Here is a 25,447-nt window from a genome sequence, read left to right as displayed (position 1 = left end):
CCTTCTTTTGTTCTCTGGATGGTCCAAATACTCAAACGTGTGTGTCGCTGTCTTTCGTGACTTTCTTTGGATTATTTAGTCCAAACAATCTGAATTTCTTCAACATTATTCCTGAAATGATATTAGATAATATCATTTATGAGATACTTAATTTTTATTTGAATTATTAAGGAGTCGTGCATACCCTCGCCATATTATTTAAATGACTCTTGATTGGCTTAATAAATCTCAAAAAGGACATTTTGAAACAACAGCTATTTCAGTGGTGTTCTTTGCTTGCTCAGTAGATAATTTTTAACTATGGAAAGTACATCAAATCACATCAAATGAAAGAAAACATCATTCAAGACACGATTCTCATTCCTCGGCTTCTTTGTATGCCGAAAAAAATGTAATATGTTACTGAAAATGGTTTCCATGAAACGTGATTACATCAGTTATAGATGCAACAATCTGAGGAAATGGTAAAGGTTGAACAACCACAACATGATTTTGATTACTCAACTGTGTTGATAACAATAGAATAGTGAAATAAATGCATTACGGATAAGTGTAGGTTAGTCGGTTGTGCATTGAGATAAAGGTAAGCATTGTGATAGGTTTTGCGTGTAATGGAGTCTGTATGGAGCATAAACATAGAGGGTTTGTTGGTAAAGTAAGTAAGGTTATGAATTGCCATAAAAATATTCCCCATCTTTCAGCACTTGTCCTTAAGTTTGCTAAATGGGAATACTTCTGCTAACAAACCAACCTAAAAATGTGTTGAAAATATGTATCCTGGACATTATTTGCTCCACCCCTTGTAAGGAAATAGTCTCCCAAAGGGAGGATTTCTTTGTGGGATATAGTTTCCACTGTATTGTAATATAGAGTCAGGAAGATTTATCCTTACCATCATAGAATATCAGGATGAATAATTTTACATGAAATTCTGTTCAGCTTTTGTAATTAATGTTTTGAGTAGTGATGGGTTGGTTCGATTCCTCGATTCTTCGATTCCTCAATTCTTGACCAAGAACCGGAATCGAAAACGAGTACTTGCCAAGGTGAAAAATCGATTCCGGTTCCAGTAGTACTTCAAACAACAAAATATACGACCACGTTTCCAACAGTCATTTGAATTTTCGCGCCACGTAATCGTAATGACAAAATACATATCTTGGGAGGTGCGAGTACTCGAAAATTCAAGTCGATCGAGTAGTTGGTACTCGACTTGAGCGTTTCGAGTAGCATTACGAATGTTGAGTCGAGTAATTAAGGTTACAGAGCTTTCGAGGGTAGTAGGTCCAGCAATCTGCTGACAGGAAGCGCTATCATGAAACTCATGTAATAATGCAGTTTTTAAAGCCGATAAGTCATTCTAATGCCTTGACCTGGTAGTTTCAGCTCGCCGAATACACTATAGTTGTCGATGTGGGCGCCGAATACCTTTACGCCAGCCGCGGCGGCCGATCGTCTTCCTACCCGGTGCACACTGGTCCGAAATCGGAAAAAGCTGGAATAAAGTCCAAAATGACCTATTTGGGGATAGAGGCTTGAAACATAGCGTAAATAATCATAAATAATTACCAGATATAGATTTATATGCCATTTTACATATGTACGAACATTTAGTGAGATACAAAGACCCAAACATGACCAATTTTTCAATGGCACGCGAGATATCGTTTTTCCTCAAAAAATCTTTGAATTTATCCAAGTGGTTTTGCGTTGGTGTGAGTTTTATGGAATATAAAACGAAACATTCCTTTTATCTGGTGCTTTGCCTATACTTCTCATCTGTCTGGTTTTACGACGCAAAATGGCCGACCCGTTTTTCACGTGAAATTTGACATAAAGTAGACATTATCTTTCGTTTACGAAAAATATAACTCGGAAAATTAGAACCACAATATAAAGTAGAGATTTCTAAAGAGTACTAATTAGAAATCTTGGAAAATAAGTCTGCGACGAAGGAAATAAGAGCAATTTTTCAATCGCGTGTCAAAGCTCAGCTACATGCCGCGGAACTCTAAGGCTCGGTAACTGAGGCAGATTTTTAAAATTGAAAATCGTAATTTAAAGCATGGATAATCGTTTTCATTGACTTAAAACACTAAACTGAGGATGTTAAAAAGGATTATGTATAGATTGACTTGAACAATTAGCGCATTACTCAAGTGAAAATACTAAAGATTGGATATTTTTCGGAACTATCCCACGCATAAGAAATATGCCCTGGGCATTGAAGTAAAATGAAGAGATTATTTCAGCATGCTTAAGAAAGAGAAATATGAACTGTTTCGGTGAAAGGCAACAACCGATACCCTTTTTCCCTTTCCAACTTCGCCGAGGTGAGTCGCGCGGAAGGGTAATTTTCACACCACAAGGCTCTTTTAGCCTTTTTTATTACTGCGTCCGTCCGATGTGATATTAATTTGTAGCGTTTAGTTTTTTTCAAGAACTTGAAAAAAAAGCAAGAGATTTTAAGGTTGATTAAATGACGTGAGAAGTATAGAATTTTTGTAGATCTACAAAACTAAAGTTTAGTTCTTTAGTTCGTTCGCTTCGTCCACTTGAATTCCAAGAAGATTCAAGATCCAATAAAATCGTTGATATAATTAATAATAAAAATTCCAAAGTCTCCATAATCTTGCAATTTTGGCAGGAAAGTACTTGCCCAATCACACAAGTGTGTAGCAAAAGGCAATTTTCTGCAGGCAGTAATACTGAAACGTGGAGACGTCAAAACCTGAGTATGTAGAATAATTGGTTTTTCTGCTTGAGAATTTGAAAGGGCCAAATATTACATGATTCATATATGTAGTATGTAATCTTTATTACAGCTATGAAAATTTCTGTACTCAGGGCTCTCCCTTGTAGTTTGAATACATATATATGGTCGACATACTATGAGTGCCAATATTCTAAAGTACTACTTATCATGTAACACCACTTTTCAGGTATTTTCTGTTTTGAAATTTTGCTATTATATTTTAATTACATAGTGATGATATGAAAGATGCTTTTGTCAACTGACTCTTTTATAGAGTGATATTTTTTAAAGTGGTTTTCTTGTTGCCTGGAATTAAGTGATATTTTTCTTGGAGCCTATGGCATCAGAATCGATGGAATCGGTATCGGTAGAATCGGAATCGAAATATCAGAATCGGAATCGGGATCGGAATCGATAAAATTTTGGAATCGACCCATCACTAGTTTTGAGTAATACTCTTTGAACAGAATTGCATCGGAAGAGGGTGAATTTTTTGTCCAAGTCTTCATTTTACCTGATCGCATTTTATGTTTCCTGTAATTTGTTCGCTTAGGCTAATGTCTCTCACTTTCTCCTCTATTTAGATTGGTCCTGATCACAAAGTGTTTTCTGGATTGCTGATTAAGTGTGTCGTTCAGCTTGAGCTCATTCAAACCATTGACAACATAGTGTTTTTCCCTGCGACTTCTCGGAAAGAAGATGCGGAGAACTTGGCTCTGGCTCAGGTAATAATTGCATCGTAGCTTCACTTTCATTCAATTGTCTTGTGATATTGTGAGCAATCACTTTATCCTTGGAAAATGCCGAAGGGCAATTATTATTTGTTGTTATTATTATTATCATCCAATTCCTTAGTAATATTAATAAAATATGGCAAAATGTAATCACCAAAAACCAAGGATTAGATGCACTTTAAGACATATGCCATCCGTTTTTGGGCTGTCAAGTCATCCATGAATAACATGTAAAAATAAACTCTTAACAGGCAGAAAATGAAAACTGAATTAATATATAATGTTTGGAAGGAAATTTCTTAGCTTTTCTACAAAAACACTATTGCCGACTAGTTTCGGTTACACTGTACCATTTTCAAGACTAGTCACTAGTCTTGAAAATGGTACAGTGTAACCGAAACTAGTCGGCAATAAAGTGTGTGTTTTGTAGAAAAGCTAAGAAATTTCCTTCCAAACATTAAATATGGAATTCTACAAAGTAAAGGCCTCAACAATTCAGTGCATGAATTAATATATGCAATTGACATTAAATCATATTTCTAGGAGTATCTTGTTGTGAAAAAGATGATACCTTCTTACCATTTTAACATTTGACAAATATATCATTTTTTGAGAAATTATTTAGCCTGTCTGTCTATGTGATATTGAAGTAAAAAATGGTTTAAGTTAGAGAAAGTGTCTTCTTGTCGTTATCGTAACATTCCTCACACATTTTTTTAAATGCTGTGATAATATGAAATTTATAGGTTTTAGGTGTGTTCTCTTAGACTGTGAGATTAGTTTTAAGCTGAATACCTTACTATGTTTTTGATTATGTTGCTAATGAATGGAAATGAATTACAGGTTTTACTTTTTCATCTTGTGTCTCTTTCATTTTCAATTTGTTTTTTTATTTATTTATGGTGAGGTGGTGAAGTTTTTCTCATAAAGATGGGTTGGTTCTCTTTCTGGTTCATTTTTTGCCATCAGTTCTTGTTATCAATTCTGAGTCTGCAACACTGACAAGTACTAGTATCAAGCCACTCTATGGGATTATAAACATTGAAAAATTGGCTACAAACATACAGTAGAACCCCGTATTTACGTTATCGGAATTTACGTTTTACCGCAAATTGCAAGTTTTTTTCTGGGTCCCATCATATTTCCTATCTCTCCAACGTAAATAGAACCTTGTATTTACGTCGTGTTTTTTTGTTTTCCCGCCATGTGCATCATGACGTGCTGACTAAAAAAAAATTATTTGCCTACTAAAACAATTAATCGTGCATATCAGCTCTTAAAAATTGTCTTTTGGTTTTCTTTTGCGCATTTGTATTTAAAAATACAAGAGAGAGAGAGAGACGTAATTACAACTATTTTTGGGAAGAATTTGAATGCGGCAGGACAAAACACCACCAGTGTCCGAAAGTGGAACTACGTCATCTCGTTTTCTGCTAGCGGCGAAAAGATTCACGATATGAAAGGAGGTTTTTTGAGCTATCCAGCCATGTAATAATTATAATGTAGGAACTCCTGAAGGAATGTTGACAATAATCATGTAGTCAATAATTTGATACAAGAGTTTGAAAGGAAACCAGACGTGGTGAAACGTGATAAATGCCGGAGCTATAAAACTTGACTGACAACTGGGATGATTTGCGCTGACTTCATTCAACAGTTGCGAAGCAATTATGGGTTAATTAAATACTTTAAAAACCTTATTTATACCTGAATTATCCCATTCAAGTCGCAGTGCATCGCAAACTATTGTAACTTTCAAAAATTATGAAGTCGCACGACAGTTTGTACTACTTGATCTCCAAAGAGTAGTTCAGATACTCATGTGTTGCCAAGTTACTCTCAATTAGCACGGGAAATAATCCTGCTTGAAAATGGAAATTCAAGGTGAAAAAGGCTCCGAATCCGATCGGATTGCCAGTCTCAACATTCAATACCGTGGTGAAAAATCGCGATACCATTGTCAAAAATGCAAATATGTATCAAAAAGGAGAAAATATGTAAAGAATTCCAGGTAAGAAGAATTAGAACGAATTATAAACGAGTAGATTTTAGGTGCAAGATCATCAAATGTCCCTGCAAATGGTGTCATCTAAAGGCCTGTTTACATAGTACATTAACCCGTGCGAGTTAATGTCTAAATTTATGAACGTGCGAATGAATACGAAAATGCACCGTGTATTCACCCAACTTGTGCGAATGCATGGACAGAAAATTGAACCTGTTCAAATTTGGTTCATGCATTCATAGTCGGATTTAGGGTAGGGGCACGTGCCCCCCCCAGACCCTTAAAAATTATGCAAGATTTTAATACGGTCCCATTATCATTGTGTTCATTTAGTATTACGAGGTATCCTTGTGCCCCCCCCAGAAAGAAATCCTGGATCTGCCCCTGGCGGTCATCATTACGTTCGATTTGTTTTGTGTATTACGGAGCTCAACCATTTAATTCAAAATTAATAACTTTGATATAAAAATAAAAAGAATTTCGTAAAGTCATTGTTATATTTTGTTTTCAATCTCATGGCAGCTGTTTTGGCATCAATTCTTTTTGGCTTTGGTTCCGTTAGTGGTCAAAACCTCCACTGACTGGTGGAACTGGGAACCAAAGAGCTGGACTCACCCATCCATATTTTTGCATGAGACTTAGAATTTTTTATTCGTGATTTTTTTATGTGGAGTGTTTTGCACAAATGATTGTCTCCAATTTGAAATTGAGTGTTGTTGTTAAACAGCCATTATCCCATTCCAATGGCTTGATGCAGGCAGACATGCTGCACGTTGAGGCGGGAATGTCGGGACAGCAGAAGGAGGAACAGGGCATGTATCCCAATCTGAGTTCAACTCATCTGTTATTGCTCACCGATTGCCTTCTGCGCTCACATCGCTTTGCTAAAGAGTTCAATTCAAATCATGAGCAGAGAAATCTACTGTGGAAAGCTGGTGAGTTTAATTGGATTCAATTATCATATATTGACGTGATGGAGTAGTTTTTAAGGTTGAACATTTTTAAAATTTATTGACCAATATGCCGTTAATGCTTGTATTATTTTTTGCTACTTTGTAGACATGTTTACTATATTTCCATATTGTTCTGACTGGTCAATATCTATCTGTCAGTGTGCTGTTGAGTTCTTCTGTACGGCATTGGGTACTGCAGTGGAATTTTAATCCACGTTAAAATGGTCCACTCCTTCAGAGTTTTTCCTTTTTTATGAAGTGTCTATTGTGAATGCAATAATTAATGTTTAATTCTTTGTGTTTTTATGAAGAATTCTTTTGAATTTTTCTTTCATGTTGTTTACTTGCCTGTAAAAACACATCATTGTTATTCCAATATGAATTTTAAATTAAATATGTTCTGTGCAATTTTTGTCCTTCTTGATCTTAAATTTACTACAGTATGCTCTCGTTATTACGAAGTTCACGGAACTGAAAAAGCGGAGGTTCTTAATAACAAAGTTCTTGTGAACGTTTCTTTCAGGAATCGTGGAAAAAAAACTATGTACAAGAAACGCGATTAAAGTTCGCGCAAACATATATAAAGAGGAAAATTCATTTCAGTTTCTCAATAGAAGAATCGAGGAATATGATGCAATCGAGGGTTCATATCTTCCCAAGTACAGTAAGTCCTCGATGTACGAACTAGATGCGTTCCAACACCTTGTTCATAGGTTGATAAACCTACAGTGCAGTCGCCGAGAGTTGTCCGATGAGAAGCAGAATGGTCTAGGTCTAGGATAGGGGGCAAGGTTGCCAGGTAAGAAAGCACTTGTAAACAATAGAGTTCCGTGAAGAAAGCAGCCAGAAGGGACAACGAGCGTGAACGACCCAAAGGACTCTTGTTTTGGTGATTCGAAGAAAAAGCTCATTTTGGTGCTCCATATGCATTTGACAACGTTGTATGAGTAGGCGAGGGAGTGAGGTGTGTGTTTGGGGGACAGTGATTGGCTGCAAACCGTGATGGCGTAAGGTTTTCCGCCCCTCCTTTTGTGCTGTCATCGGACAACTCTCGCCAGCTGGACTGTATGCAAGTAATTGAGGAGTACGGTTATCCTGCAGAATGCAACACTGCATCACAAACTCACGATTGTGACGAATTGACATAGCTGGGTGTGGGACGCATATGGAGCCGAAAAAAAAAATTGTTCCCCCCGATAAGGAAGAATGGGCAAAACGCTCTGAAAAGTTCCTAAATTCACTCCGGATTCAATGAGACTTTGCTCAGATTGTGCCCAAAGTGCGAGTGGGTCCCTCTACGCCACACCGCATAGCATCGGCCAAATCGAAGGGCCAATCCAAATTCAAAATTTGAAATTTTTGAATTGTCGTATCTCTGAAAGTTCGTAAATCGAGTGTTGGTAGGAAGAGGACTAACTGTACGTCCAATTCACCAGCGGTCAAGAGTGGGTCAGCATGACTACACGGGAATGAAGCTTATTACATGATATTGCGTGTACACTGAAAAAAGAACAGAACACGAGAAGAACTTAAATTTGGTGGGGTTGTTAAAACTTAGCGTATTGTATATCCACCTAAATGCCGTTGCTTATTCGTAGAATTTGGTAATAAAGTTGATTTTATGACCTCCTGGACTGATGTTCGTAATTTAGTAAGAATGAAAATTTTTTAATAATGTTTCTTTTACTATAACTTGGATAGGCCTTTTCGTCGGAACCAACGATTTGCTTTGTAATGACGAGAACTTCTTTTATAACGTTGTTTGTATTAACGAGAGTCTACTGTATCCATGTTATTACACTTTTTTTACGGTCAGGCCTTCTAAATTTATCTTTATTATAACCTTAAGCTCATCAATGTGCCCTACAAGTCCAGCCCCCCCTGTTCCTCGCACTTCCTCTTATTCATTCTTTTCTCCTATTTTCTGGCTTGATTCTCCTTTCATTATTTTATCTTTCCAACTGATCTTCAGCTTTCTGCTGTTGAACAAGTGTTCAAAGGGCCTTTTCTCATCTTCTCTATTGTCCAGATTTTGTGACCATAGAAGGGCATCACTCCTTACATATACTTTTAGTTATCTTTTTCGTATACTGATCCTAGTGTTGCTTCTTTTGCAAGGAGGCATCTTTTTTTAATGTAGGCTATCTTTGTGTGTTTTATTCCCCTTCTGATCACTCTTTTGGTCATCCCGTCGTAAGTTAATTCTGGATAAGTTTAGTGGAAACAAATGTATTCTAGCAATTGAAATTCAGCAGAAACTACTAGACTGGGCCAATGCACTGCATTTTGGAGATGCATCTCAACATGTTTGTTTTCTAAACGCATTGTTTTAGATGTAGACGTTTATGCACTGATGTTTATTTAGTGCAGTTGAATTTATGTGAGCATGTTTGTATGCTGACACAAGTTGCAGCATCCATTTGAATTTCAAGATTGTGAGGGTCAAGAGAGTAGGGTGGATTATTGGGGCATTTGTAAATGCTGCAACTTCTTTCTGGTGTCAAAGTTTTCCATTTAAAAACACGTGTTGAGATACACGTCTCCAAATGCTATTTATGAATTCAATCTTTTGTAGGTTTCATCATTTCAAATGGGTTAAAAAATTTCAATGATAATTTGAATGTTCTGAATGCTGAAATTGGCATTTTTTTAAATCTTTGATCAACATATGTTTTCTGTGAAACATTACATCTAGATCTGTCAAAGTATATGCTTTTTTAGTGCATTTTTCATCACATTTTGATGATTTCCTTTTCAGGTTTCAAAGGTTCCTTGAAGCCTAATCTCCAATTGCAAGAAACTCAAAGTTTAGCATGTGTACTGAGGATATTGTTCAAGATGTACATGGATGAGCGTAGGAGAGAGGCATGGCCTCTGATTCAGCGAAGGCTCATTCATGTTTGTCGAGAAGCCCTTGAATACTTCCTCAGACTTCAGTCTGAAGCACACCGGGATGCGTGGACATCACTACTATTACTTGTGCTCACAAGGATATTTAAAATGTCTGATGAAAGGGTAAGACATGATTTTACGTCGATTGAGTTAGCCATTAGAATTTTGTCTTTTATATTCTAAAGGCCTGGTTACACGGTACATTCGAATGCATGAGATTCTGTACATTTTTCTGAATGGTTTTCTGAACAGATTCTTGTACATTCTCATGGACAAGATCCACGAATAGGTGGTTACACGGTACATTTTTCTGGATATTTTTTAAAATATTTTAAATGCGCAACAAATTATTTCAACTTCAAATATAAACCAATGGGGAACATGCCCACTTTTTTAAAAGTACTAGAATTCAAAGATCTCTTCCTCAAATGTACTTGCTGAAAATTTCGGGGATGAATAATGTTTTTTAGCTGAGTTATGAGTCTTTAAAAAATAATCTTCATTGACTGCTTGAAAACACAACATCATAGGAGCGTGCACGCTTTACATCATGGAACGGTATCCACTGATGACAGACTGAGGAAGTGGATAGAAAAACTATCAATGTAGAGGCTCAAACAAATAAGTCAAATAGAATTGCTGTTTTAACGTCAAACTGCGGATTGTGAATATATTGGGTTGCCAAGGTGTTGAAATAAATAAAGGGGATTGTTTGGGGAGATTTGGAAAGATAAAATTAACATAAGTTGATTGCAGATTGTGATCTATGCTACACACCTACATCATTTGCTTAATGCAGTAAGTGTATTGCAGCATGGACCTTCATTAGAAAACCATATAAATTGTGTATCCCATAAAATCATATAAAGTGCCCTGTCGTCTAGTACCTTAATTTACTCGCTGGAGAAGGTTTTTGCTTGTGTCTCAAAGGACAAAAATAAGAGAAATAAGTGGTTGATGATCTACAGAATGGAGTTGAATACATTATCTATATTGTCAACGGGATATTCTCAACGTAAGTACACTCTTAAATCAGATTCACTGTAGGGTTTTATTGAGTCGCCAATTTTTCTCGAATTTATTTTATTCTCAAACCACCGGATGCAGCTCTTATTGGCCATTTTACACCGGGGTGTTCAACAAATGTAACAAGTAAACGTACACAAACGACCATGCCCTGGACCGGGGAAACCTACCCAGGCGGGACTCGAATCCGCAACCTCTTGTTTGGCTGGCGAGAACGTTACCCCGCCACCACTGAGGCCGGCACCAAATGACCACCAAATTTAGGATGTATCACTTATTTCCCTTTGTAAACAACCCTATAAATGTACTTTTAATTCTACTCATTGTAGGATGAAATTTTAAGGAAAGTGGCTGTTTACGAGAATAAATACTGATTACGATTAAACCATGGGAAAAAATAAGGAATGTAACGGGCAGCTGGCCTCTTGTCGCACGGAGCCCCTAACAAGAAACATTCACAAAGTGTCTTTTGCCGATATCATTCAAATTTGGTAGGATAGTAGTGTTCCATTATAAAGCACATCTTCAAAATTTCTCGTGCCCTTAAGCGGTATGACATTATAAACAGGACATAATAAAGGCAAATGAGTTTAAGACCTGAAAGTGAGTTTGTCGTGATTTCTCTCCATCCTTCTACTGTGAATCGGCTCACGCTACAGGAATATACGAGAAATATGAGGCTTTTGGCAAGGTAAATTCAATATTTACTGCTTTGATGCCCATAATGTTTGCTGCATGTCAACGCAAAACCTAAAATTTCGACTCATTTTTGCAGTAGGTCTCGGCTCAAAAACAGGAACTCGAGTAAATACAGAGTAAATAGTACTTAAAACTCATTTCTTTGTCTAGCAAATGCTTTTTTATTACCTTTTAATGATCATTTGGATCTCAGTCTTGAACAATTACCGCATTTCATACATTCAGCACCTTTCCATGTGATCCTTCCTTTTACCCATCCCCTTTTCTTGTGTTCCATCTTTTCGCTACCCATATGCAGTCAGTGAAAAATCCAAGACAAGCAAGATATCAAAATAACTATCGGAGCCATGGGTAAACAAAGGAGTCTGCAATACAACCCAGATGAAATGAATTTGTCATTTTCGTAGTCTGCCACCAGGTGACGTTGTTATGAGTCCAACTTGTACGATTATCTGAACAAAATCAGAACAGGTGTTCAGAAATTCATACATTTTTACATTTTTGCATGGTTACATGGTGAATTTTCCTGTTCCTTCTGAGATTCAGATATTCTCACATTTTCTTGTACATTCTAATGTACCGTGTAACCAGGCCTTGAGAAAATTTGCTATGTATTTTTCATTTAGTTTTTTAGATTCCAGTGTGTTTCCAAAGAAAATATTAAATAACCCTTATTGCTTACATTTTGACATTGTTTAAACTAATTTCCTCAAAGTTAATCCTGATATAATTATGCAGTAGGAGATTGAAAATCTGGAAATCGCAGGACTAGTGGTATTCTGGAATTTAGATTATTCCAATGTTAAGATAACTCTTTTCTGTGAGCTATGTATTGGACCATGCTACCAAGCCATGCCTAAATAGCTTGATTAATTCTTTGTCGTGACTAATGTTAACCATATTATCATATGATATGGATATTTACCTTTAAGGGCATGCATTTGAAAATGTTTCAAATGTGTTTTGTGGCAAATTGTCTTTATTCAATCAGAAAACTTGAGCCCCTAAGTCTTTTTCTAACACACGCAAGCATTTACAATATATTGCAATGTTGTGAAACTGAAATTTTATGAAAGCATCTTTGCGTTACATGTCATATGTCTGGGTATAGGTAAGATAGAAAAGTGTGCAATGGCTTGTTCAAGAGTGTACCCCATAAATTTCTCTTGGAGGGTTTGAACCTCTTGACCTCATTGGTTTAGAATGTGTGTTGCTTAATGTTTTGGCGTTGTTCTTTTCAGTTTGCCGCCCATGCTTCCAGTTACTACCCTCTCCTGTGTGAAATTATGTGCTTTGATCTGAAACCGGAGCTTCGATCGGTGTTGAGGAGGTTCTTCCTGAGGATAGGACCCGTGTTTGGTATCACTGCGAGTCACAGCTCCACCAATGGAACGGGAAACCCCCTGTCCAACACGCAGAATCCCCCTCCCTCCGCGATCATCCAGGGAGGAGTCAAAACGGAGATATGATGCCGGCCCCCCGATCCCAGAGTGTTGTTCCTCCCATTGCAGCAGCAGCAGCGACAGCAGCAGCAGTATCAGGGCCTCGTGGGCCCCTTCACGAGCCGTCGCAAAGCAGTCCATTGGCAAACTGCCACGGGTATATGAAATCCCCTCTCCACCCCCTTTTGCATTCCAGTGCCTGAAGTCTGGTGGGAGTAATCGTTAGTTGTGGAGGAGACTGCAGGAAGTTCTTCCCTGTGTTTATTCCGTTCCTCTTTGTGGCCACGGAGCCGTAAAGATGTAGGGGATAGTGGGAGGGAAGAGGTAGTCTGGAGGTTAGCTTTCCTAATTGTTAAGTGAGGGGGGAAAGTAGGCTGGTTAATTGATGGAGCATAAAACTCCCGTGCCACCACAAAACATTCGGAAGAAACTAGTAGCCTGAGAGAGCTCTGGTGTTTTTCCATAATTCCCCAAGTCATTTTACTTTGAGAAAGCAATGTCCGTTGTTAAAATTTATTTTAGACCTCTCACAAATTTGTATCTTCTTACTCTATTCCTTCCTTTGTATATTTGTGGTCCTTCTTCGACTGTGGATGATGCTGCAGCAATTGTCCGTTGTTATTTATTAGTTTTTCATTTCCTGTCTCTGTGTTTTCAGGAGCTTGGGAAGAAATAGTGTGGCATAACCATGCAATTGTAACTTTTTTCCTTTGTTAGTTGTGAGAAGCACAGAAACTGGGGATCTTAGGCCAAATTCCGATGCTGGGAACAGCACTTGAATATTTTGTATGTGGCACTCCGTGTACTTGAGGGTGAATGTTATGTCGCCCCTTTTTAGTGGCCTCGGTCACGGTAGCAGTGTGGGGTCATTCAGAACCAGGACTAAGCAGTATTGTTCATAGAAATATTTTATTTGAAAATGCTCCGTTTATTGTATTGTTACTTTTTTGTTGCGCATCAGTAAAGACTGAGGAGAAATGCATTGAATTCTTGCAAGCATTGGTTAATGTGCTGGAATCAAAAATATTTATTACTCACTCTCTTCCCTCCAGCGTACGAAGTCCTATCACCTAAACGTAGTGAGATGTTGAATGAAGTGAGAAGACATAATTTTGGGCTCCCTGGGAAGGAAAGCTAGGGAACAATTGTACATAAGCAGGAAGTGTGAAAATTATAGTCATTATCTACATTTCTGTGATTAAAATCTCCTGAAAGACTTAAAAAGTGTTTATTTATGAATTGAAATTTGTATAAAAAGCTGTCATTTGACGAGGGCCATAAGTGGTTTTGCTGTGAATGGCTTCACCATTACCTTCTCTTCTGAAATGAAGTTAGGAACATGTATTCATTTTGAAGTGGGTTAAAAAAATCATAAAGGATAATACATATATAGTTCGTAAATCCTGATACAAGTGTATATTGTGAAGTTTCAGAGAGTGGTGAAATATTTCTTCTGACATTGCACAAAGGTTTCTTTAATGCCATCGTAAAAATGAACTTTGTTACATCATTCTTTAAAACTTCATGATATGCTATAAACTCATACACAGTTATGGCTGAATGTTTTTTGTAAAATATAAATTTGATATATACACTACATAGGAGTATTAATGGTTTAATTTTAACTATTGAAGAGTTGGTTATTTTTAATCATTGCAAAGTGAAGATGTGTTGTGCCTTTTTGTTTTGGGAAAGGCTTGTAAAATATTAAAATTAAAGATGATAATTATAATTTATTCTTATAATTTGTGCAATAGCTATAGCCTTAACCGTGTTACTAATAAAATCTTTAAACATATTAAACAAGAGATGTTATTATTAAGCTGTAGTATCTCATGCGTGGTACACTGTCAGAGGATATTAATGTGAAACATTACGTGCCATTTGAGTACTTTTTATTAAGTACGAATGTGCAATGCATGGTGAGCAACAGGGTTGCATTAAGCTGATTGTTTTTGGGAGGCTAATTGACCAATTTCAGCATTTATGTGACTGCTTATGCACGAGTGGCTTTTAGATATTCTTCAATAGGGTGGTTTCCTATTATTTTTTCATTGCCTAAATCGAAAGATTATTACTCCTGGAGTACGCATTTCAAGCTCTTAGATTTTTAAATGATGATATCTATTTTTCGCGATTAAATGAAAAGTGAACAATTTCAAGCACGCGAAAACAGCGACGGCTAAGTACGAATGCTGGGAAAAGCCCGTGTGACGTCATTCTGGTTTCGGCTGTTGTCTTGTGAGGCCACCTTGGTGCGAGGCTATGACGAGGCTGCTAGCAGGTAGCGCTTGGCCTAAATAAGGATTATTGATACCCTATAAAACAAAGGAAATATTCTGACCTTAGGCAATTTTAAAAGGTGATTATTAAGAAATGTTTCCCTGAGCTCTGTGCCTCACACATGCATTGGTAATCTCAGACGATGTAAAACTCGTATGCATTCTTATAGAAACTAGGTCCCTGTGACGTCACGTGGAGTGGCATTGCATGGGCGCCTATCTAGCCTTTTTTCCTAGCCTAGTTAAAATTGACCATTGCCATTCGTCTAAACTGTTCTTTCTGAAACCAAATAATTTGTATAATATGAATACACTAATGGTGGGTAACAAATCCCAATCAATGCCTTTCGTTTTCTTTGATGAAGGAAACTACCCTATTATCTTTCAACATTGTTTGTTTAGCCAGTGGAAGAAAAATTTGTATTGGAGCCATTTTTCCTATTCTTCCAGGGATTACTGGGGGTATTTCCTGTAAAAATTCTTCCCTCCCTTCCCCCCTATACATACCCTTAGAGTGTCAGTGGGCCCATCTATCAGTCTTGGGGGCATGTCTGAAGAGGGTCATTGGCTGATCTATTGTTTGGGTTTTTTTACACTCTTGCCTTTTAGTTTTTGTGCTTCTTGTAGCATTTGTAATTCTTTTTTTTTTTTAGTATCTGTCAGTCTTTTCATAGCCGGAAGTATTAACACATCATGGTCCGCACACGTGTTTTTACGTGTTCCGCCGCCAGCGCTTATTTGCCGATCACGCGTTTTTATGTTTTCATGCTGTGCAGTCTCCTGCTGACCTCTACGGATTTATTTGGAACTATTTCGACCTAGTTCTGGTTTGTGCGTCTTTAGGTAGCTTTACCATGCTTTAATGTTTGTTTTTGTGAAAGTTTTTCTTATTGACGTCTTTTTTATCGACGTTATAATAGTTTGAACATATATTGTGGCCTATGGCATATAATATGACCGGCCCCTATGGCTAGTCTAGTTTAAAGGGAGCCGGACCAAGAGGTGTTAAGAGCACATGAAAAAAAAAATAGTTTTAGAAAATGCATTTTAGTCTTTGCATAAATTTTTAAGTGAAAACATACAAATGTGCCAAAAATAACCCCTGGTATTCTTCAGTACATATTATGTATCCGGCAAAATAGGCTCGTACTAAGAGTGTTAAGCCACCTAATGCTAGTGAGGAAATACTTTGAGCGCAAAACTCTTTTATCTTTTTCTTTGTGCCCCCATCTGAATTTTCTGTCTGTTTCTGTCTTTGGCTCATTACCTTCAGCATCTTAACTGTTAGGACCTTTTTCCAACATTAAATGGCAACTGTATTGATTTTTCAAGGAGTACTTCACAGATTCTTCTAATCCATCTGAATGAATAAGCCATAAAAAATGTGTTGAAAATTTACTGACAGATTGCATGTATGTTGCGCTCACTAACTAGCTACAATGAGATTGTTCCATTCTCTTGGGTACATCTCAACCATCTTCCCTCCTTGCTACGGCTTTTGGTTGGGCTGGCAAGGGAAGGGTTCCCTAAAGGGCTTTTTTAGAAAAGTCACTGACCACAGTGACATTCAGTGGCCTTTTTCTCATCAGCAGTGAGGGCGTGTTTGACACTGATTGTAATTATGTTCAATAACTTGATTCCGATTGGTCAGAAACATGATCAAAGTTTGTTGTTCTTTTAAATGTATCACTCCGAGGACTCACTCCGAGGCACTCGTTGGAGAGGGGGGGAGGGAAGGCTTGCCTGGGTTTTGGTGAACGAGGCTCCGACTAACCGAGCAAACTTCAGAAGTGCTTATCTGCTGAGAGAGTGGAGTAGAGATTTTCAGCTCTCTGCTGTGATTGGACTGTAGCCTGTTGGCCTCCGCATTATTAATGGCTTGAGCCTAGGGTTCTGATGAAGCATGGGAAATCTTGTTTCAATTCAGCCCAGTGGTCCAAAAGGTTTTTGCTAGCAAAGTCATGGGATATTTTTGTATTGATCCTGTCTTAATGTTTTAAGAGGCGCAGAATGTGATTCAGCAAATTCTAAGCTTGCTAGCAAACTCTCTTGACGATTGCAAAAAATGCCAAAAGATTGATTATTTTTGGCTGTTTTGTTTGTAGCTAGGTATCTACCAAATTTGAAGGAATAGCTTCTCTGTTCAAAATATTGTACAAAGTTTATTCTCCAAATTTTTTTCTCTGTCGACCGGTAAAAACTCCAGTGCTTTTTAAGAACCTGCATCTTTTGTCTGTCTTCGCAAAAAAAAAACACTTTCTCCTCAATTGCTTAACCCTTTCATTGCGTAACATTTTCTCAGAGATGTTTCACATTGGCGGAGAATTTTTTTTCACTGCATTCACTTTGTTTTTCGAAAATATGAAAACAATTTCATTAAAAAAGGGATTTTTATATTAATTTGACAATTTATTAAACAATTCGTTAATGGCATCACAGTGATGCCATCCGCACCCATGTGATAAATGCTCCGGATTTTTATGCAACCCGTTACACAAACATTAGAAACGACGGACAACATATTTTTACATAGCAACTAAGAACCTTGAAATAATTTCTGAAATGATGGCGGAATTGAATTATAAAATAAGATAAATAATTTTTCAGATGTCATCCACTATCCATGCATCAAATTTTGGGTAAATAAAAGTTTTCGAATTTTAATTTTCACATCTAAATTTTTAAATTTACTAGTAACTTAGATTTGGATGCAAACATATGAAAGTTATTTTATCTTTTTGCCATTTTCTTTTGCGTTAATGCTGCAAATATTAACTAATAATTGTGAAATTCTTTGAAAAAAGGGTTCAAACACAGCCGTGGAACATCTGCACATCATACACCATCAGAGTTATACTGATTCGCCACTTTAGTCGTTCTAAGGACGTGAGGAGGATTATTTCTTCTGTTTGTCCTTAGAGTTTCAGTGGTGTGTCTTTTTGAGTTACTCGATAGATATTTGAACAGATTATTATAATTTTTATGATGATTATAACTGTCCATGTATAAACTCAGTAGAGTAGCCACGGGAGGGGGGGTTATGGGTAACAACCCCCGTTGAGGTGCCAAAAACGGGTAAAATGCCCCCCGCACCCTCCAGAAGGGCCCTCAAACCTCCGGCAAAAACCCCCCATTTCAAAATTGTGGCTACGCGACTGTATAAACTGTGCCCACTGAGGAGAAATCTATCGATTAATTTTCGCACGACTTTGTTTGCATGTCCCCTGCCTCCAACATCAGGATCCTTTGCCCCAGTGTAAATTATTGCATCTTGCACGAGGCCATTAGGCTAAGAAAGCATATATAATGTTATGCCGCGTTTGTGACGCCAAAGCAACATGGACTAATGAAGCAGAGTTCTTTAAACGTGCAATAAATTTCTTTCATTCTTTGAGTGAATAATTTCAAAAGGGGTCGAATTTTATGCAAGGGGTCTCTTGGTATCGGATCATCTACTCCAGGGTTCCTGCCAAACTGCATGCAACGGAAAATTAGTTGAAATCGGTCTCGGTAAAAAGTGCTGTGAAGGAGGGAAAGATCGTAGATATTTTCCTACCTTTTCCAATAATCTGGAATGGATGGCCATCTTACAATACTTCATACAATCATACATTAGGTATATCGGACCAAAAATGTCTCCCATACCCCACGAGTAAGATTCCTATGCTCGGTTATCCTTGAAGAACTGCATGTTGAGAGGCATTGGCAATATGGACCAAAGCCTTTCAGACGACAATATTTCCTCCAGCTCCACATACTTGCATCCTCAACGTAAACCTCAGTTAACACCTATAAAATATACTACAATAAAATACATTACACTTACAAAATGCACAAGACTGATGAGGTTGCTCTTTTGCAGTCAGAAAGAGATGTAAGCGTTAAAGTTTAGAACCGACGTACAAGAAATATCTAAATGTGAATGCTCCAGATAAAACGGCAACGTATTATAATCCAAAAATAATTGTTTCTTTGCGCATAGAAATTTTGCTGACTTTCTTCTCTGATTATAATAGCTCTAGTTGGTCGAAGTAAAATATGTAAATTGCTTCAAAGTTAAAAAAAACCTTCGCCGAGAAGACTCAATGCAGTGTTCCATGCATGCACTAGAGTAAATTGTGCCAGAGGTAGTTTTATTGCGAGGAGATATTCTAAGCCTAGTTGACCAAAGGCTGATACATAAACGGTCTTTGGGGTTTGGAAATAGGAATAAAGTTAAAAATGAAGATGTCTCCCATATCCCACGTAAGTGGCTAAATATATGTAAAATACCAAAATGTCCAATGGAAAAAAGCCATACGGTAATATTAGAAAAAAAATCTCTATAAAGGAGTGAAAATGCACGCAATGGAAAGATGTCCGAAGGAGAGACTGTACTAATAACGAGAGTCGCAAAAACTGAGAAGGGAGAGCTGACCTTTTCTACGACATGCACACAACAGAATAGTTGCATGGCTTTCTAATAAGAATGGCAAAAATACTTCTAAAATAAGCTCTTATAAAATTTTTTTTTTTAAACCAGCCTTTATATTTAGATTACAGGGGATGAGCAACGTTTACATATATGACACAAAGCAAAAAAACTCAGTGACCCCGAAAAACCAAAAGTGACGTATTAAAAAAGTCACTATATTTATTACTACGAATCTGCAGGCGCTCGAAGGGAAGAAAAATTTTTTGACGATTTTCGAAAAAAATCTAAGTGCCGAAAAATTTCAGTCCGAAGCCGGACCCGAGACGACGGAGGGACTGAAAAATTTTCGAAAGCGGGGGTCTCGCCGAGTAAAGCAAGACGAATCCCCCAAGCTAGGGCTGAGTCGATGGGAAATTTTATGGTGGATAACTTTTACTGTGGTCGCAAAACACGAAAATCGACCATTTGGAACTTCTTAGATCAAAAACATGTTTTGGGGGGCTATAGGTTGACTGGGGGGTGGTTAAAGGGGGGTTGGAGAGAAAAAGTTATATTTTCATGTATTGTCATCGGAAATGAAGAAGTGTGCAAAATTTCAGCGTTTTTGCTTCACAGGAAGTGAGTCAAATTTCAGTTACAAGATTTGTACCAGACAAACAGACAGGTTGGTGAGTTGATATAAAGACTAGGTATAATTAGAGATAACAGGCGACACAGAGCGACTTGTAGTCTATTCCGCGGTGACGGAAATCGACTTTTTTATTTGAGCCCCGAAATTCGATCATTTTTTCCCCAAGGATTTCCCCAATTCTAATTTCTCCTTCAAAATGAAAAAAATATAAAAGTTTCCCTAGAACCTTCATTATTTCCCGTGAATAACGAATTTGTGGTCGTAATTATTCCCACCTAGTAACTTTAACAAACTCATACGAAATAAATGAGAAAAAGTTGAAAACTCTATTTCTTCTTCCGTAGCCAATATAATCAGACCCCTATTGAAAGGATCGTTCAGAAAATGAGTGGCAAATATATAATGGAAGAATGTTAGGAGTTATAACGGCATTATGTAAATATTAAGTTTAAACATTAATAAAAACAGCAACAGATTATTCAACTGTGTTTAGCGTGTGTAGGTATAGTGACCGTAATTTGAAATACGAAAATATTTTTCGTCAATGAGATGAAAGGAAATATTGTTTGAAAAATTTTAATAGGACTAAAACGAAAATAATAACCTTCAAATGTGGCAACACTTAGTACAAATATTCAGAAAAGTAAAGAAAATATCACATTAAAATTTTTTGTAATGGCGAAAAATCTTACAAATAAAAAAGTACTCCATAAATGTAAAAAAAATTTACTCAAAAAATATAAACTATTTTAAAAAAACGGAAGGCATATGCAGATAGCCTAATCCATTTTGTGTGCGGGAAACCATCATGAGAGTAGATAGAACAGAGCGGAGGAGCGTAGGGAGCGATTGAAGGACATAGGCCGGCGTGGCATCAATGTGATGCCACCCGCCCGTTGGCAGGACCTACGCTGGGCATCAATGCTATGCCATCCGCACTCAAAGGGTTAAACAACCTTGGTGGAACCTAGGCGATACCTCTGTATTTTACACCACTGATTCTGAAACCACAATCTCTTTTCTTCCGGCTTGTCAAGCATTCCGCCAATGATATGAGATATTAAGAATTTGCAAAATTAAAAGAATAGATGAACTATGCAACGTCAAAAATTGCTCAAAGCATACTTTTTTTTCAGTTTTTATTTTATATATTCTTCATTATTGTTGAATATTTTATCTAAGCTTTATGAGCCTTTAACTTGGATTTGATTGTAACCAATTAGCTGAAATTTATGTTTAGTGCACTACTACATTTATCAATGATTGCTAATATTATTAATTTAAAAAAGGAACATGATTTGTTTGAAAAGCAGTCACCCTTTTCTCCCACCCATTTTAACAAAACATTTGAAGCACAAGTTCAATCTGTTTTGAAGTTTATAAGGATCGCTTCTGCTATTCTTCTCTGTGCCATCCTTGAATCACCAGCTTTTGCCCCATTTCGCTGCGACGTATGCCAATAGTCATCTTCACTGATGTAGCCCAGTTCTTTTTTTAAGCAAATACAGAGATGCCTTCCTGAACGCGTGTGCTACAGTCTGCTGTGATATTACCATATTCACACGATGGCTGAAGTTTTTGATGTCCAAGGAAGAATTAGGTACGAAGCTTCCCATCTTCTTTGACCGAAATTTTCTTAGATCCAAAAGCTTATGAGGAAAAACTACATTTTGACTGGCCTAAGGAGATACACAGGATAAATCAAATTCACCTTTGCTTGAGCTCCACCTTGACCTGCATTTTCAACCTTTGGGTAAGAATAATGGAGAGTCCAATGAAAGGGGGTGTAGCAGCTCACCTCTGTTTTAGTTTGTAGTGAGCTCCACCTTGACCTGAAGGGGGGTGGAGCGGGGCTTCAGCGTTCTCCCTTGTGGCGACCACCACTGATGAGACTTTTAGCCCAGGGGCACTGTGGCACTCCATTTTTTCGATAAAATTAGATTTCATAATATTTGCCAATTACTAAGGATGAATTTATCAAAACTAAATAAACAGGGTGGAGAAAAATAGTGTCGCGAAGTACAGTTTCGTACTTACCCAGCAAGGGGCAGGGGGGGCAGCTGCCTAGAAGTAAAAACCGCAAAAGTCTTAGAAGCAAAATCAGTACTGAATTGAAACGAAAGTATTCAACAAATTTTCTTTAAACCCACGAAAAATGTAGAAAAGAAATTCGCAATTGGCCGTATAATTCGTCCACCTTGCAAGTCGAAAAAATGTTACTGCGTTGGTGTGCGGGAAGGGGGAGCAATTCACCGCAGGGACCAAACACCAGCCTCTCAACCCGAAAGCCCAAAACACACACACTCACTCACAACAAACATACACAACAAGATCCTTTGTGGGGGCTTGTAGGGACCTCCACTAAGGATTCTCGCTCCACAAAAAAAACCGGGAATCTTCACAGGATGGGCCTGTTAGGGATAACCAGGGATTTGTGGAAACACACGCACTCAATAAGCATTCACTCACATATTCACTCACCTATAGATGGCTTCAATTTTCCGGGAGAATAAATATTTCTCCGAGAGTGTCGTCGGGGATCGGCAAGGGGACGAGGAAAACACACGTTTACGTATTTCGGCTACAAAGTAGCCCATCTTCAGCATGCTGGAGGAAGAACCAAAGGCACTTACAACACGAGTCCCTGTCATTCAAAAATCGATTTTAGATTTTAATCGAAATTGATTTTTCCGACGCTAGTTCAGTGACTCACGTCAATCAGCCAGATTTGGTGTGGAATTATTTAGTGCGCATTTGTTTGCGTTGTCAGCGTCTACTTTGCTTGGTGTAAAAAATGCATTCTTCACAACACCCTTAGTTAGATGCGTTCATAATGTGAGGCGCATGGTAAAAAGAAGTTACCAATTTAGGAAAACTGATTTGGCGGAGGGTTTTGTTATGAAAAGGAACTATAAGGACATAAAAGGAAGAAAAAGGAGAGAAGCAAGGAAAGGAGGTGGAGATGAGGGGAAAGGGAAATTTTATAAAAAGATTCGGTAAACGACGAAGAAAAAATATACCTTACTGCCGAAAGAAGTGATGGAATATCGAGATGAAAAAGCGAGGACAGTAACGGGGCATGAAACAGAACTAACGAGGCAGAATACTTAACTTTTATTTCTTGAGAGTGAAGTGAGAAAGTAATATTGTAATTTGCATACACTTTAAGAATCCACACCTTGAAAATGAACGGTCCTTGAGCATATTACAGAATGTATAATCTAGCGAGCACTTAATTCGGCTCTCGACTTTCTCTTCAGTTGCTGTGACAACGAATTGAACGCCGGAATGGAAACCCAAATTTGGTTTTCTAAATTGCATTCGCTGAGATCGTCCCGGTTGGTTTTATTGTTCCCATTAGAGGAAGCATTTTTATGTGTTCGTAATGGCATGTCAAAATGTCCTGATGCTCCATGAAAGTGCCGTTACGAGGAATCATTAATGTAAAAATCCGTGTGCGTCCATTTCGAATCGTAATTTTCCCATCGGAGTGAATTGTGGATTGTTGCTGAAAGCGGAATATCAAGAATCTTCGTCATTGGCACGACATGACTCGGCAGTTTACTCGTTAAAAAAATAGGGATCAACATATTTATGAGCGATTGGAAGGGGGAGCTTTCTTTTCCCCCACCCCACTTCTAACTCAACAATCGATATTGCTGCGTGTGTAGGTACTTTCACACGGAAATGAATTCATCCACACATACATACCTACTACCACGAAAGCCACATCCATCGGCGTATGATGGTTGTGTTAGGAAACCAGCCGTTTACAAAATAAAGAATACATAAAAAAGCAAATGCACGTATTTACCCAGACGGCACAGGAAGTTTTCGTACCTGAATACGAGGGTGGACCATCAAGATACAAAAATCGCGCTTAGGAAGTTACTAAAAAGGTTTTGTTTCTCTATTTCCTTTAATGACGAAAAAAGATGCAAGAGGACTGGCAAATTCATATGCATCGCACGCCGTATCGCACTTTCCTTAACTTTCTTTAGAAGAGAAATATGTGTTTTTTTCATTACAAGTCATTATTTACATTTTTTTGCTTTGGTTACGAATTTATATATTAGAAAGCACTAAAATTGATAAAAGTGTTGTTTGACCATTACGTATTATACTAACCTGTGCCGGAACGGCGTTCCGCCATACCAGTGGCTCCCATCTTATGCTGACTGTCCCAAAGGCCGTGTGTCATTTTTGACCTCTAATTTTACTAGTTTTGAATCGAACAATATTCATGAAAATTGGCATATTTATGGGGAATGGTCCTAAATTTTGTTGAGTGTAAGCAAAAGTTTACAATTATGAACTTTTGACCTCACAATGTGGGTCCAAACAAAAAATTTTAATTTGCCTTTTGGGTTTCAATGTAAAAAAATCGACATAGAAAAAAAGTCTGAATTTCATTGATCAAGATGCCAATTCTTAGATTTTCGGACTCGAAAAAACTGAAAATAACACTTTTATATTCGAAAATTCAACCGTTGACCCAGTAAGGTCACAATCAAGGTCTTCAGTGATGGCAAAAAGAATAGCATACCAACAAAGGTGTCGATCGATGGGTTTTAAGAGGGTGCCCAAGTCAATGGTATTGTCCTAATATCCGTATTATCCACTAATTGACCTCCTAGGTTAATACGGAGGTCAAAGGTCATAGAGGTGTGTCGGGCCATCGTGACAACCAACGTGTCAAACCATTGGTTTAAGGGAATCCCAAGTCTGTTTTGTAGTTCATAGATCCGTATTCTCGATTCTTTGACCTCCGAGGGTCATAATAGGGGTCAAAGGTCATAAAGCTAAACGTCACGTGCATGTGTAAAGGCTGCGAAATACGTACTGTTCGCCTGTAGCAGTTTTTGACGAATCGCGCAGATTTCATCTGTATTTTATTTGGTACACGGATTAAGACTTTCTGCCCTGGATCCCATATCCTCTCTGCAGGGATTAAAACAAAGGAAGTCAGTCAAGGGCTGATGTAAAATAAACTTCAGTGCAATTCCGTGCAATTCACTCGCACTGAAGCACGGTTCGGAGCAGCGGCGCAGCGAGGGGGGGTTTCCAGACCTCAGAGAATTTTTTTAGTTTAATCCATTTTAGTTAATTGGATTGATATTACTAATAGAATAGTGTAAGGATTAATTAAATATCCCCCAGAAAGCCGTAAAACTCACCATTTTGAACCGTTTATCTTAAAATTCCGCAATTTATTAATCTCGCACCTAACGCTTATCCTGGTGGGTATTCCATACCTCCATACACACCGGTATTAGTTACACCTGAACTCCCCCCCACCCCCCAGCCTTAATTCCTATTAGCTGCGCCCCTGGCTCGTAGTATTCGACAGCGGCAATCGGCGATAGCTGAGTACCCTGCTAGCAGGTAGCGCTTGGCTTAATTATTGATAATTAATACCCTATCAAACGAAGGAAACTTTCCGACCTTAGACAATTTTAATAAGTGATTATTAAGAGATGTTTCCCTGAGCTCTGTGCCACATGCATGCATTGGTAATCTCAGACGATGTAAAACTCTTATCTACTCATATAGAAACTAGGTCCCTGTGACGTCACCTGGAGTGGCATCGCATAAGCGCCAATCTGGCCTTTTT

The 25,447-nt window shown here is 37.8% G+C and overlaps 1 protein-coding gene across 4 annotated transcripts in view; it reads left to right on the top strand.

Annotated features, from left to right (window-relative positions):
- The window catches only part of LOC124163387 (brefeldin A-inhibited guanine nucleotide-exchange protein 1), a 65,752-nt gene extending 51,514 nt beyond the window's left edge, over window positions 1–14,238 (top strand). For 2 of the 4 annotated variants that reach the window (XM_046540270.1, XM_046540268.1), the window contains 4 exons: window positions 3,340–3,480; window positions 6,252–6,429; window positions 9,206–9,462; window positions 12,306–14,238. In XM_046540270.1, coding sequence (XP_046396226.1) covers window positions 3,340–3,480; window positions 6,252–6,429; window positions 9,206–9,462; window positions 12,306–12,533 — 804 coding nt within the window. In that variant the 3' untranslated portion in view covers window positions 12,534–14,238. Of the gene's footprint in view, window positions 1–3,339; window positions 3,481–6,221; window positions 6,430–9,205; window positions 9,463–12,305 lie in introns of all 4 variants that reach the window. The other 2 variants (XM_046540269.1, XM_046540267.1) reach the window with 1 other exon arrangement.
- The last annotated feature ends 11,209 nt before the right edge of the window (window positions 14,239–25,447 follow it).

Source organism: Ischnura elegans, chromosome 8 (genome assembly GCF_921293095.1).
Source record: "Ischnura elegans chromosome 8, ioIscEleg1.1, whole genome shotgun sequence".
Classification (NCBI taxonomy): Eukaryota; Metazoa; Arthropoda; class Insecta; order Odonata; family Coenagrionidae; genus Ischnura; species Ischnura elegans.
The sequence above is the reverse complement of the archived record's forward strand: the minus strand, read 5'-3'. Positions and strand labels throughout refer to the sequence as shown.